The sequence below is a fragment of the Pan troglodytes genome, chromosome 1 (assembly GCF_028858775.2).
Source record: "Pan troglodytes isolate AG18354 chromosome 1, NHGRI_mPanTro3-v2.0_pri, whole genome shotgun sequence".
Lineage (NCBI taxonomy): Eukaryota > Metazoa > Chordata > Mammalia > Primates > Hominidae > Pan > Pan troglodytes.
Window position 1 is genome coordinate 88,867,530 of NC_072398.2, and position 12,565 is coordinate 88,880,094.

General features: G+C 39.7%; 1 protein-coding gene across 9 annotated transcripts in view; it reads left to right on the plus strand.

Moving 5' to 3' along the window:
• The window catches only part of COPA (COPI coat complex subunit alpha), a 54,076-nt gene that overhangs the window by 9,084 nt on the left and 32,427 nt on the right, over positions 1-12,565 (plus strand). For 6 of the 9 annotated variants that reach the window (XM_063812021.1, XM_063812038.1, XM_063812019.1 and 3 more), the window contains 3 exons: positions 1,777-1,886; positions 8,686-8,795; positions 10,812-10,911. In XM_063812021.1, the coding sequence (XP_063668091.1) occupies positions 1,777-1,886; positions 8,686-8,795; positions 10,812-10,911 (320 nt within the window). Of the gene's footprint in view, positions 1-652; positions 730-1,776; positions 1,887-8,685; positions 8,796-10,811; positions 10,912-12,565 lie in introns of all 9 variants that reach the window. The other 3 variants (XM_001171574.6, XM_001171563.6, XM_054672597.2) reach the window with 1 other exon arrangement.

A 12,565-nucleotide genomic window follows, 5' to 3' on the forward strand; every position in this document is an offset into this window, starting at 1 on the left:
AAATATGTGTGTGCCTTATACTTGCTAAGCTTTGTGCTAAATACTGAAGGTAGAGATACTATCTCTATTGAAAATAGAAATACCATCTATTTTCAGTGTTTAACACAAAGCTTAGCAAGTGTAGTAAGAAGGAAGTGTAAATAAGAAATACTTCCTTTTCTCAACAATCTTATAGGCTCTAAAAAGGCTAAATTGTCTTTACATGTTACTTTCTGCTTTGGTTGCTGAGACCTGGGAATTTTTTGAAACTGGACAGAAAGAAGTCAGACAATAAAATAATATTCCCATCCTAGAGTTAAAGGTAGAAGAGTGTTTCACAGGATCTTAATTGACATGATTAACTGTATATAAATACACACACACACATATAGAAGTAAATGTAAATGTATGTTTCACTATCTGCCTCTGAGAATGTATTGTGCCTCTAACTGGCTTCCATTCTTAAGTCTTATAGGTGAAAGTGCCGAAGTTGAGAAAAGCTGTTAGAGTGGTAGAGAAAAGGAGACAGCTAACCTGATAGCAAAAGCAGCAGCCCCTTTGCTAATGTAGCTGAGCCGTTAAGCAATGCAGTTCTTTAGAGAAAAATGATTACAAGAACCTGATAGAACAGATTTGTTTAATGTTTAAAGCCTTTGTCTGGAATATCTTTCAGGAATATCCCTGGATTCTGAGTGCCTCCGATGATCAGACCATCCGAGTGTGGAATTGGCAATCTAGAACCTGTGTTTGGTAAAGCAGGAGGCAGAGGGCTCGAAAAGAGTCTTCATTTTTCCTAGTTTTTCATAATGAGCTTCTCTTAGAACAATCTTCTCCCTTCTCAAATGGACTATGTCGGCTGATTAATTACTGATTGTATTTGTAGGATGCTTTTAAGTGCAAAATAATAAATGTAGAGGCAATCCCATATATGAATCTGGATCTTCCAATAATTTCTTACCAGGAAGAGAAGTCATATAGCCTTTTAGAACAAGAACTTTTAGCTGGTTTTCAATTATTTTCCCATAAAACCTGAGTCAAGGTCTAGACCTTTGTCTTATTTTGTGTTTGGAGCTGGAGCTTTACATAGAACTTTCCATGAAGAGTTAGGGACCATTTAAAGTGATGGCCTTGGCCCGGCACCATGGCTCATGCCTGTAATCCCAGCACTTTGGGAGGCCAAGGCAGGCAAATCACCTGAGGTTAGAAGTTCGAGACCAGCCTGGCCAAGATGGTGAAACCCCGTCTCTACTAAAAATACAAAAATAAGCTGGACGCGGTGGCATGTGCCTATAGTCCCAGCTACTCGGGAGGCTGAGGCGGAGAATCGCTTGAACTGGGGAGGCAGAGGTTGCAGTGAGCCAAGATTGCGCCACTGCACTCCAGCCTGGGCAACAGAGTGAAATTCCATCTCAAAAAAATAATAATAATAAAAAATAAAGTGATGGCCTTTAAAAGGGATACTCTACTAAAATCTCACAGATAATTTACAGTATGGATTACTGAGATTACATTTATTTTGATATTTTAAAATATTTTTGAGAGAAAAGCTATGTAATCTTAGTCCTCCTGAAATTAGTAATATTTAAATACTAAAGCATTAGAGGCAAGAAGAGAACTATTGTTAAAATAGCTGACTGGGCTTATTATTATTAGTTCAGAATTGGTAGGATGACCTGCCTTTGTCTCCATAAAAGTAAAATTGGATAAGCATTTATTGAATATGGAGAAAGGTATTTAGTTTAGGAGTCTGTTGACTTCCACCTCTAATTTGGTATTGTCTTTTTTTTTTTCTTGCAGTGTGTTAACAGGGCACAACCATTATGTGATGTGTGCTCAGTTCCACCCCGCAGAAGACTTGGTAGTATCAGCCAGCCTGGACCAGACTGTGCGCGTTTGGGATATTTCTGGTGAGCTGCCCAAGTTCAGGGGACAACCTGGTCATGTCTGGTGCAAAACTGCAATTGCTTAAAATAGTGAGGAGAGTTGACTTAGAACTGGAAAATTTAGAATATTCTGTTTTATAATAACATCTTTGTTTCTGAGGTTGTTGAATTTGCTTTGATGGTTCTTCATATTGGAAGTCTTCTCTAAGAAAAGAGGTAACTCTAGAAAATTCATTTGATTTGAAGAAATTTTAACTTTCTAGTTACATCAGCTTTTGTTAAAATCTATTTACTGTTGCGACATTTGATTAAGAATCATGCTTTCCACTCAAATAAGAAAAAATACATCTATGACAAAAAGAAATTTTGAGAATAGATTAATACAGGGAAACAAGACTCTTGGACCCTATCGCTTTATTTAAAAATAGTAAAATCTCTCTATTACGTTTCTTCTAGTGCAGGGAGCATGGCTGGGTTCTAGGAGTTGGTGACTTTTATGTCCAGAATACCTTTTTTTTTTTTCTGAGAGGGAGTCTTGCTTTGTTGCCCAGGCTGGAGCGCAGTGGTGTGATGATCTTGGCTCACTGCAACCTCCACCTCCCGGGTTCAAGCAATTCTCCCTCAGCCTCCTGAGTAGCTGGGACTACAGATGCATGTGACCACACCTGGCTAATTTTTGTATCTTAATTAGAGATGGGGTTTCACCATATTGGCCAGGCTGGTCTCAAACTCCTGACCTTGTGATCTGCCTGCCTCGGCCTCCCAAAGTACTGGGACTACAGGTGTGAGCCACCGTGGCTGGCCTGTTTTTTTTGTTTTTTTTTTTTGAGATGGAGTCTCACTCTGTCTCACCCATGCTGAAATGCAGTGGCGCAATCTCGGCTCGCTACAACCTCTGCCTCCCGGATTCAAGCGTTTCTTGTGCCTCATAAGTAACTGAGATTACAGGTGCACGCCACCACGCACAGCTAATTTTTGTATTTTTAGTAGAGACAGGGTTTCACCATGTTGACCAGGCTGGTCTCGAACTCCTGACCTCAGGTGATTCGCCTGCCTCAGCCTCCCAAAGTGCTGGGATTACAGACATGAGCCCCTGTGCCTGGCCCAGAATACCTTTTAATGGACAGATTTAGGACTAGAAATTAAATAATTTATAGATTATGGATAGTTGGGATAATTCCTCCTTTTACAGTTTACGTATCTTTATTTTGAGACAAGGATTTAAATGTTTAGTCTTATATAGAGGAGATCTAAGAAAGTGCTACCTAGAGAATTTAAATGTAGAGAATGGACTGTACCTGTGAGACCTATGGAAGCGCTTCATGTTGGAATAGGGAAATCAAACACTAAATGCTGTAGTTCTCTGACCAGTTAGTATTTGTTGTTTCTTTCTTTCTTTTTTTTTTAACTTTTATTTATTTTTTTTTGCCATGTGCCACCATGCCCAGCTAATTTTTGTATTTTTAGTAGAGACAGGGTTTCACCATGTTGGCCAGGCTGGTCTCGAGCTCCTGATCTCAGGTGATCCACCCACCTTTGCCTCCCAGAGTGCTGAGATTATAGGCGCCAGCCACCATGCCCAGCCTGTTGTTTCTTTCTATTCATTTCCTTAGAAATTCTTGGAGATTTGAGTCCTCTGAAATGTCAGTGACTGGACTACAAAACATGTTTCATTCTATGAAAGGAAGGCCCCCCTCATAGATCTTTGTTTGGTTCTTTGTAATAAAGGAGTCATCCTCTGCATTGTACAGCTGATGTGATAACTATTCCCAACTCCATTGTGGCATGGGGGACTGGGGCAATAATGGCACTTGTTCTTATAGACCATTAATGAACAGCAAGCTGAAAATTTGGATTCTGAGATACAGCATTTGGAATACTGCAATAGCAGTTGTTTAGGTTAATGTAGCATAGAAACAAGACAAGAGGAGATGGGGACAATTGTAGAGTAGAACCTCTAGATCATGCTGTCTTCGTAGTTTTCAAAGGCATAGAATGAAAGGGAGGAGTATAAACAAGAGGTATTGGAGATAGGGCAGTTGTATTCTCTTTCCCTAGGGCTTTGCCATTGCAGTTTTTCATCAGACTGACAAGGTTTTTTGAAGTACACCCAGATGTGACCAGCCATGCCAACAGGAGGAGCTAGACACAGGCACTGTGAACCTGTGTCCTCTCCTCACTGCCAGTACCAGGGAGCTTAGCATGTACTCTCCCAGTAACCTTGCTATGGCTTTCCATGGTTTTTCACTGTGCACACATTCAAAGCACTCTCTCTGTCTCAGGATATAGGAGCCTGATGGGCTTGGATCCCAATTCATGCTATTCCAGCTGATCAGGGGCAATTTTTTTTTGGTGGGGGGCGGTGGGGACAGAGTCTCACTGTTACCCAGGCTGGAGTGCAGTGGCATGATCTCAGCTCACTACAACCTCCACCTCCTGGGTTCAAGCAATTATCCTGCCTCAGTCTTCCAAGTAGCTGGGACTACAAGCGCATGCCACCATGCCCAGCTAATTTTTGTGTGTTTTTAGTAGAGACAGGGTTTCACTATTTTGGCCAGGCTAGTCTCGAACTCCTGACCTCAAGTGATCCGGCTGCCTCAGCCTCCCAAAGTACTGGGATTACAAGCACGAGCCACTGCCCCTGGCCGGCAATTATTCAGAATAGCCTTTGTCAACCTGGATTCTGTGAGAGAATTAAGTGCTATAGAAAGTACTTTCAGTGGCTGTTTTCGTAGTTCTTCTAAGAATGGTATATAGCTAATGATATTCTAGGTCATAGAGAATTTGTTACATACCTAAACTGATGCCTTTCGGGCATTAAAACTTAATTCTTTTCCAGAACGCCGGGTTGAGAAGGGCTCCACTGTAAGAGTAATGTTTGTGCCACCTGATGCCAGCCCTGCATGTTCCCTGCAGTCTAGCCAATGCAGTTTGGGGGCAGTCAGGTGGTTGGATTCTTGGTGGTCATGAAATGCTCAAGGCATGAAATACTTTTCTTTACCTTTTGCAGACAGAGAACATTTTTACATCAAAATTAAGGGCCCTAGATCAGAGAAGAGAGGGAGTGTGACCCCATGGGGTTTATACTTGCTCTTGAATGTGTGAAGTGCATGGATTACTATATAATAACCTTGCAATTGCTATACTTTATTTATGTGGTAGTAAGAATTTTGTGCTAGCTTGCTGTACTAATGTTAATGCTCTTTTTACCATTTCTAAGTGTTGTTCTTTACCCACAACTCTTGACTTCCAGTAACCCCTTAACCAGAGTGGAAGGAGATGCTTTGGTATTTAACAAAGTGCAAGAAGCTTTTGGGTTAGACTTTTATACTTTCCTTCTCTAGAAATCAGCATATTCTTTTTCAGCAGGGTTCTTTTTTGCTGTTGGGTTCAAATAAGTCTGAAAACAGGAAGAGGAATTAGCTTTCCGGTCTGTTAAAGACCAGTGCTTATATTTCCGAAAGGGAGAAGTTAGTTCTGAATGAGAGTATGAATACTCCCAAATTTAGAGGACTAGTTCTAATTTTTTTGACTATTTTTTTTTGAAAGGGACACTCTCTGAGTTAGTTAAGCAGTAAGAGAATATAGAGATCTTTAAAGGAAAACCTATCTCTTGGTACCTCTCCCATAGGGATTGAACCCCACAGGGCTTAGCTTAACCTGAATCTTTTGTGTTACCCTGGCAAAAACTATTTGTTTAAAAGGGAATGTATTTACAAACCTACATATAAAAGGTTACTTTCTTAACTTGAGCTTCCAAGTAAACTGACAGTTAAATTATTTTAATATGCTTATACCTTTGCATGTCAAGCCCATGTAATTCAGGCTCAGTCTTTGAAAAGGCTACTAAAAAAGTATTAATTTGCTGCCAAATCCTGTTATCATCCCTCTCTTTTTCCTGCTTTCCCTGGTCCGTATTGGGAGGTGTGCATCAAACTGGTCCATTCTGAGAGTGTCCTCTCCTCCCTCTGGATTTGGGTAGCTGCTGTAGAAATTTTCCATCTGTCGTTCAGTCCTAGCGAGCGGCTTGTTGAAGGCTCAAATATTTCTTCTCTAAGTATCTTTTCACTGCCTGTCACCATTCATCTGTCTGTTTTTGCCCTTCCCCTTTTCCCGGATCATTACACGCAAATGCAACAAAGCCTTCCATTCTGTCATACGGCTTTCCTTTTAATGTGTTTGTTGAAGCTTATTGGAGGTGAAGTTTCTCACAGCTGTCTATCTTTGTATTTTCCTTTGAATCTGTTTCATATACCAGACTCGTTAGAAAAAGTTGACAGATCTTATTAAAGGGACAAGTGAAATAAGTGAAAGGAGGCATCCCAGCGATAAAGTATTTATGAACCTTTGGGAGAGTATATTGTAAAACATCAGCTTTATTTCTCTCTACCTACTGGCTAAATGCTCATCTTGGACACAGGACAAGATAATTAAAATTGTTGTGGCCTTCTAAGCTCTTGCTTCTCCAGTGTTAACATGTAGGTGCCACCATAACAGAAGAGATATATTATAATTTTAAAACAATAAATATAAATGCAGTTATTAAACTTAAGTTCTTATATTTTCCTACAGATGGCAAAGTTTAGGCTTAAAATGACTTAGGTTTTCTTTCCTTTTTTTGAGACGGAGTTTCACTCTGTTGCCCAGGCTGGAGTGCAGTGGCGGGATCTCAGCTCATCGCAGCCTCTGTCTCCCGGGTTCAAGTGATTCTCCTGCCTCAGCCTCCCAGGTAGCTGGGATTACAGGCATGCACCACCACACTCAGCTAATTTTTGTATTTTTAGTAGAGACAGGGTTTCACCATTTGAGCCAGGCTGGTCTCAAACTCCTGACCTCAGTTGTTCCACCTGCCTTGGCCTCCCGAAGTGCTGGGATTACAGGTGTGAGCCACCGTGCCCAGCCTCCTTTTTTTTTAATTTGAGACGGAGTTTCGTTCTTTCGCCCAGGCTGGAGTAAAGTGGTGCAATCTTGGCTCACTGCAACCTCCGCGCTGCGCCCCCCCAGCCCCGCCCCCCGGGTTCAAGCAATTCCCCTGCCTCAGCCTCCCTAGCAGCTGGGATTACAGGCATGCGCTGTCATGCCCGACTAATTTTTGTATGTTTAGTAGAGACGGGGTTTTGCCATGTTGGCCAGGCAGACCTCAAACTCCTGACCTGAGGTGGTTCACCCGTCTCGGCCTCCCAAAGTGCTAGGATTACAGGCGTGAGCCACTGCGCCCAGCCTTTAGGTTTTATTTTCAATGAGAGTTTTTATTTTCCATTACACATAACTGTCTTTTTAAAAAATATTTACAAGTGCTAGGTAATTTCATCTTCCACTATTCCCCCAAAATACTTCAAAATATAGGATTTTAGTCTCAATTCTTTTTTCTCATCTACAAACTGTTATAATTTTACCTGCTTGTTCATTCCAAAGGTTTGTTATCAGAGTCCAGTTACATAACATACTCTCTGAAAACCACAAAGTACTTTCCGAATGTGAGATAGTAGCAGTGCTATCATAATTTTGGTTCTGACTATAGCACAAATAGCTTTTAAAGATAGATTTACTTGAGCCATATATGTGGGTCCTCTACAAATAAGACTATTATTATTCTGGTGTCTTTTTCCATCGTTTTTAAGTTACAGGATAATTCCTCCCAGTAAAACTAGGCTCCAAAGGTTTTAATGGCAAAATCCAAGTATTCAAATCTATAATCAGCCTTTTAAGCAGGAACTTAAAATGACATGACAGTTTTAATTATCTTGTTCTTCGTCCAAGAGTCAAGTAGTAGGCATGAGTACACTTTTTACATGGCTTATGGCTTTACATTATCTTCTACCAAATAGCTGTTTTGTACTTAATAGGCCTAGTTTCTGTAACCCATTTGGAACTTCCCCCATCAGCTGTCGAAAGGCTTCAAGTTGAGAAACACTGCACTGTGGCTTCTTCAAATGGCTTTTCTTTTTTGAGATAGGGTCTCAATGTCACCCAGGCTGGAGTGCAGTGGCGCCATCATGGCTCACTGCAGCCTCGACTTCCTGGGCTCAAGCCATCCCCCTATCTCTCAGTTTCCCAAGTAGCTGGGACTACAGGCTCGCGCCACTGCACCTAGCTAATTTTTATATTTTTTGGAGAGACGGGGTTTTGCCATGTTGCTCAGGCTGATCTTTAACTCTTGGGCTCAAGCGATCCACCTGCCTTAGCCTCCCAAAGTGCTAGGATTATAGGCGTGAACCACCACGCCAACCTCAAATGGCTTTCCTTTAAAATTTCTTGAGCCTAGTCCGAAGATAGTGAGTTATCTCAGTTGATTGTTCACAGTCAGTTACAGATTGAACTCCTTGTTCCACTCTTTTCCCCATTCTCACTACTGCACTTGACTATTCTTTAAAAAAAAGAAAAAAATTTCTGAAATGATCGGGGAAAAGCTGCTATAAATTTTATGAAGTTGAGAGTAGAAATTGAATGTTTACCATTTGGGGCCACATTTCAAGAACACTGAAGAATGGAAAGTGGGCATTAACTGAAGCAGACACCTCTTGAGGTAAGATTTGTGGAAGAAGAGGTTAAAGTGTGCCAGAAATTTGGGTTACCCTCCTCTAGAAAGAAATTCCAGTAATGGATCTGTTTAAGTGTTAAGGGAGCAGAAGAGAAGACGGTGAATGTACTTTAATATTTTGAATATTTTTAGAAATAGGAATTCTTGAGTCTCTTTTCTTTCTTCAGTCTTTTCCATTTCTTTTTCTTTTCTTTTTCACTGTAATTTCTGTGTTTCTGATACTGTGCTGTTTTAGATAACATTATGTTTACATGTTTCATCCCACTCCTTATCCCTTCAAAGGTCTGAGGAAAAAAAACCTGTCCCCTGGTGCGGTGGAATCGGATGTGAGAGGAATAACTGGGGTTGATCTATTTGGAACTACAGATGCAGTGGTGAAGCATGTACTAGAGGTACTTATCTTTATAGCCAGGGGCTGAATATGGGCTGTCATCTTGGGAAAGTCACAATATGTTGTTCATTTATTCATTCCTTCAACAAATATTTACAGAGTGCTTATTAAGTGCCAGGCACTGTTTGAGGTACTAGAAATCAAATTGTGCGTGAACCAACAGAGAAATGAAGCTTATGTGCCACCTGAGGGAGAGTCTTATTACCTTATAAACCCAGTGGGAAAGGGAGAAAGCCAGGCGTAGACCTCATCACCATCCCAAAGCAGAGCCCATTCTCAAGCTTTCTGTAAGGCAGGGCAGCAGGAAATTTAATCAGAGTTATCGAGAACCAGCCATGTGTAATTTTTGTGCAGGTCGGAAAACAGAAAAGCATAAGGGAAAGAAACTAGTTTTTCTTTTAAAAAATTATCTAATCTTCATAGCTACCCACTGAAGTAGATATTATTATCCCTGTTTAGCAGACAAAAAAAAAAAGAGATTTGGAGAAATTAAGTGGTCTACCAAAATCTACATATATCTAGTAAATAAATGTAAGAAATAAGATTTGAATTTGGATCTGACTCCAAAACCCAGGTGCTTTTTGCTGCATCATGATACATCTCAATAATACTGCTAATTCAAAACTGCCTTATCCAGGATTCTGTCACAATATACCATATAACTGTATAAATAGGGTATACAGTATCTTAAAATCAGCAGTTCTTAAACTTTTTGGTCTGAAGATCTCTTTATACTCTTAAAATTTATTGAGGACCCCAAAGAGTTTTTGTTTATGTGGGTTATATCTGTCCATTTTTTACCACATTTTAGATTAAAACAACTTTTAAAAACATGAAATATATCAGCACACATTCTATTAGCTGTCAGAGTGATGATATCACATATCATGTGCTGGGAAACTCTATTGTATACTTATGAAAGAATAACAATGAAGAAGATAAATAAGCTGGGTGCAGTGGCTCACACCTGTAATCTCAGCACTTTGGGAGACCGAGGCCAGAGGATTACTTGAGGCCAGGAGTTTGAAACCAGCCTAGGCAACATAGCAAGACCTTGTCTCTACCAAAAAAAAAAAAAAAAAAAAAAAATTAGCTGGGCGTGGTGGTGCTCACTTGTAGTCCTTTGGGAGGGCGAGGTAGGAGAATCACTTGATCCTGGAAGTTTGAGACTTCAGGGAGCAATTAATATGATTGCACCACTACACTCCAGCCTGGGTGACACAGCAAGACCTCATCTTAAAAAAAAAAAAAAAAAAAAAAAGAATGAAGAAGACAAAGTCTTAGTAATATTATGAAAATAGTTTTTACCTTGCAAACTTCTTAAAATAATCTTGGAGCTCCTTCAAGACCAGACTGAGATTTCTGCATTAAGTTATAAAATTTTTCGGGCGGGTGCAGTGGCTCACGCCTGTAATCCCAGCACTTTGGGAGGCCGAGGCAAGTGGATCATGAGGCCGGGAGTTCAAGACCAGCCTGGCCAAGATGGTGAAACCCCATCTCTACTAAAAATACAAAAAAATTAGCCGGGTGTGGTGGTGGGTGCCTGTAATCCCAGCTACTTGGGAGGCTGAGGCGGAGAATTACTTGAACCCGGGAGGCAGAGGTTGCAGTGAGCTGAGATCGTGCCACTACACTCCAGCCTGGGTGACAGAGCGAGACTCCATCTAAAAACAATAAAAAATAAAAAATAAAATTTGTCTGGAGATATTAATAATTATTTGTAGAAATAAGATAAAAATAGGCAAGTAAAAAACAAAGCAGAATATCCTAAATGCAAATGAGGCTGAGTTTAGGGGTTAGAAATATGTATTTGGAAATTCACATGAGAATTTGGGGTAATATTGGAGGACAGACATGGTAATTCTGATGCTCAAAATTTTAGAGCAGCGTAGTCTCTTGAATCTGTTCACATGAAGAATAAATCAGAGACATTTTTTACAACGAGTAGCTTGATTCATTGGTTTGCTTTGAGTAATGACTATAAAGATGTTTTAGAAGAACCACTCTTTTTCTACAGGGTCACGATCGTGGAGTAAACTGGGCTGCCTTCCACCCCACTATGCCCCTTATTGTATCTGGGGCAGATGATCGTCAAGTGAAGATCTGGCGTATGAATGGTGAGTGAACCGGTTACATTATCGCCATATCTGAGAAACTGCCAGCCAGCAAGGTAAAGTAGCCAGGTCTTCTGGACTCTGACCTATTTTTCTACCTTAGGTGATTAATTAATGCTAATCCCAGGAGCATAGAAATTATTTTACAAATAAAATATATCATCTTTACAATTTTTATGTGTACAGTTAAGCGGTAATAAATATATTTATATTCTGTTTTCCTCCATTTCCTCCTTCACCCTCCTTCCCATTCTACTCTCGATCTTAATAATATCCACTTTTTAGCTTCCACATATGAGTGAGAACATGCCATATTCGTCTCTTTGTTCTTGCCTTAACATAATGGCCTCCAGTTCCATCCATTTTGCTGCAAATAACAGGATTTCATTCTTTTTAATAGCTGAATAATATTCCATTGTGTGTGTGTGTGTGTGTGTGTGCACGTGCGCATATGTAATTTTCTTTATTCATCCCTTGATGAGCACTTAAGTTGATTCCATATTTTGGCTATTGTAAATAGTGCTCCAATAAACAAACATGGGGATGCAGATACCGCTTTGATATATTTATTTCCTTTATTTGGATATATACCCAGTAGTGGAATTGCTGGATAATATGTTAGTTCTATTTTTAATTTTTTGAGGAAAAAAACTATTCTCCATTGTGACTATACTAATTTACATTCCCACCAACAGTGCAGGAGGGTTCCCCTTTCTCCGTACCCTTGCCAGCATCTGTTATTGCCTGTCTTTTTGATACAAGCCATTTTACCTGTGGTGAAATGATATCTCATTGTGGATTTGATTCGCATGTCTTTTTTTCTATATATATGTATATATATTTCAGCCTCTGTGTTAAGGACACATTGATTTGCATTTCTCTGATAATTAGTGATGAGCATTTTGCCCAGACAATGTCCTGGGACATTTCCCCAATGTTTTCTTCTAGTAGTTTCATAGTTTCTGGTCTTAGATTGAAGTCTTTAATCCTTTTTTGATTTGATTTTTGTGTGTGGTGAGAGATAGGAGTTTCATTCTTCTGCATATAGTTACCCAGTTTTCCCAACACTTTATTGTATGTTCTTGGCACCTTTGTTAAACATGAGTTAGCTATAGATTTGTGGATTTATATCTGGGTCCTCTATTCTGTTCCATTGGTTTATGTGTCTGTTTCTGTGCCAGTACCACAGTGTTTTGGTTACTCTAGCTTTGTAGCAAATTTTGAAGTCAGGTAATGTGATGCCTCCATCTTTGTTCTTTTTGCTCAGAATTGCTTTGGCTATTTGGGGTCTTTTGTGCTGCCATATAAATTTTAGGATTTTTTTTCTGTTTCTGTGAAGAATGTCTTTGATATTTTGATGGGGAATACAATAAATCTGTAAATTACTTTAGGTAGTAATTTACCCTATCATTTTTACAATACTTTCAACCCACAAGCATGGACTATCTTTCCATTTTTGGGGGTCCTCTTCAACTTTTTTCATCAGAGTTTTATAGTTTTCCTTGTATGGCCCTTTCACTTCTTTGGTTAGAGTGATTCCTGGGCATTTTATATTTTTTGTAGTTAGTATAAATGGATTTCTTGATATTTTTTTCAGATTATTCACTATTGGCATATATAAATGCTACTGATATTTTGAGACAGGATCTCGCTCTGT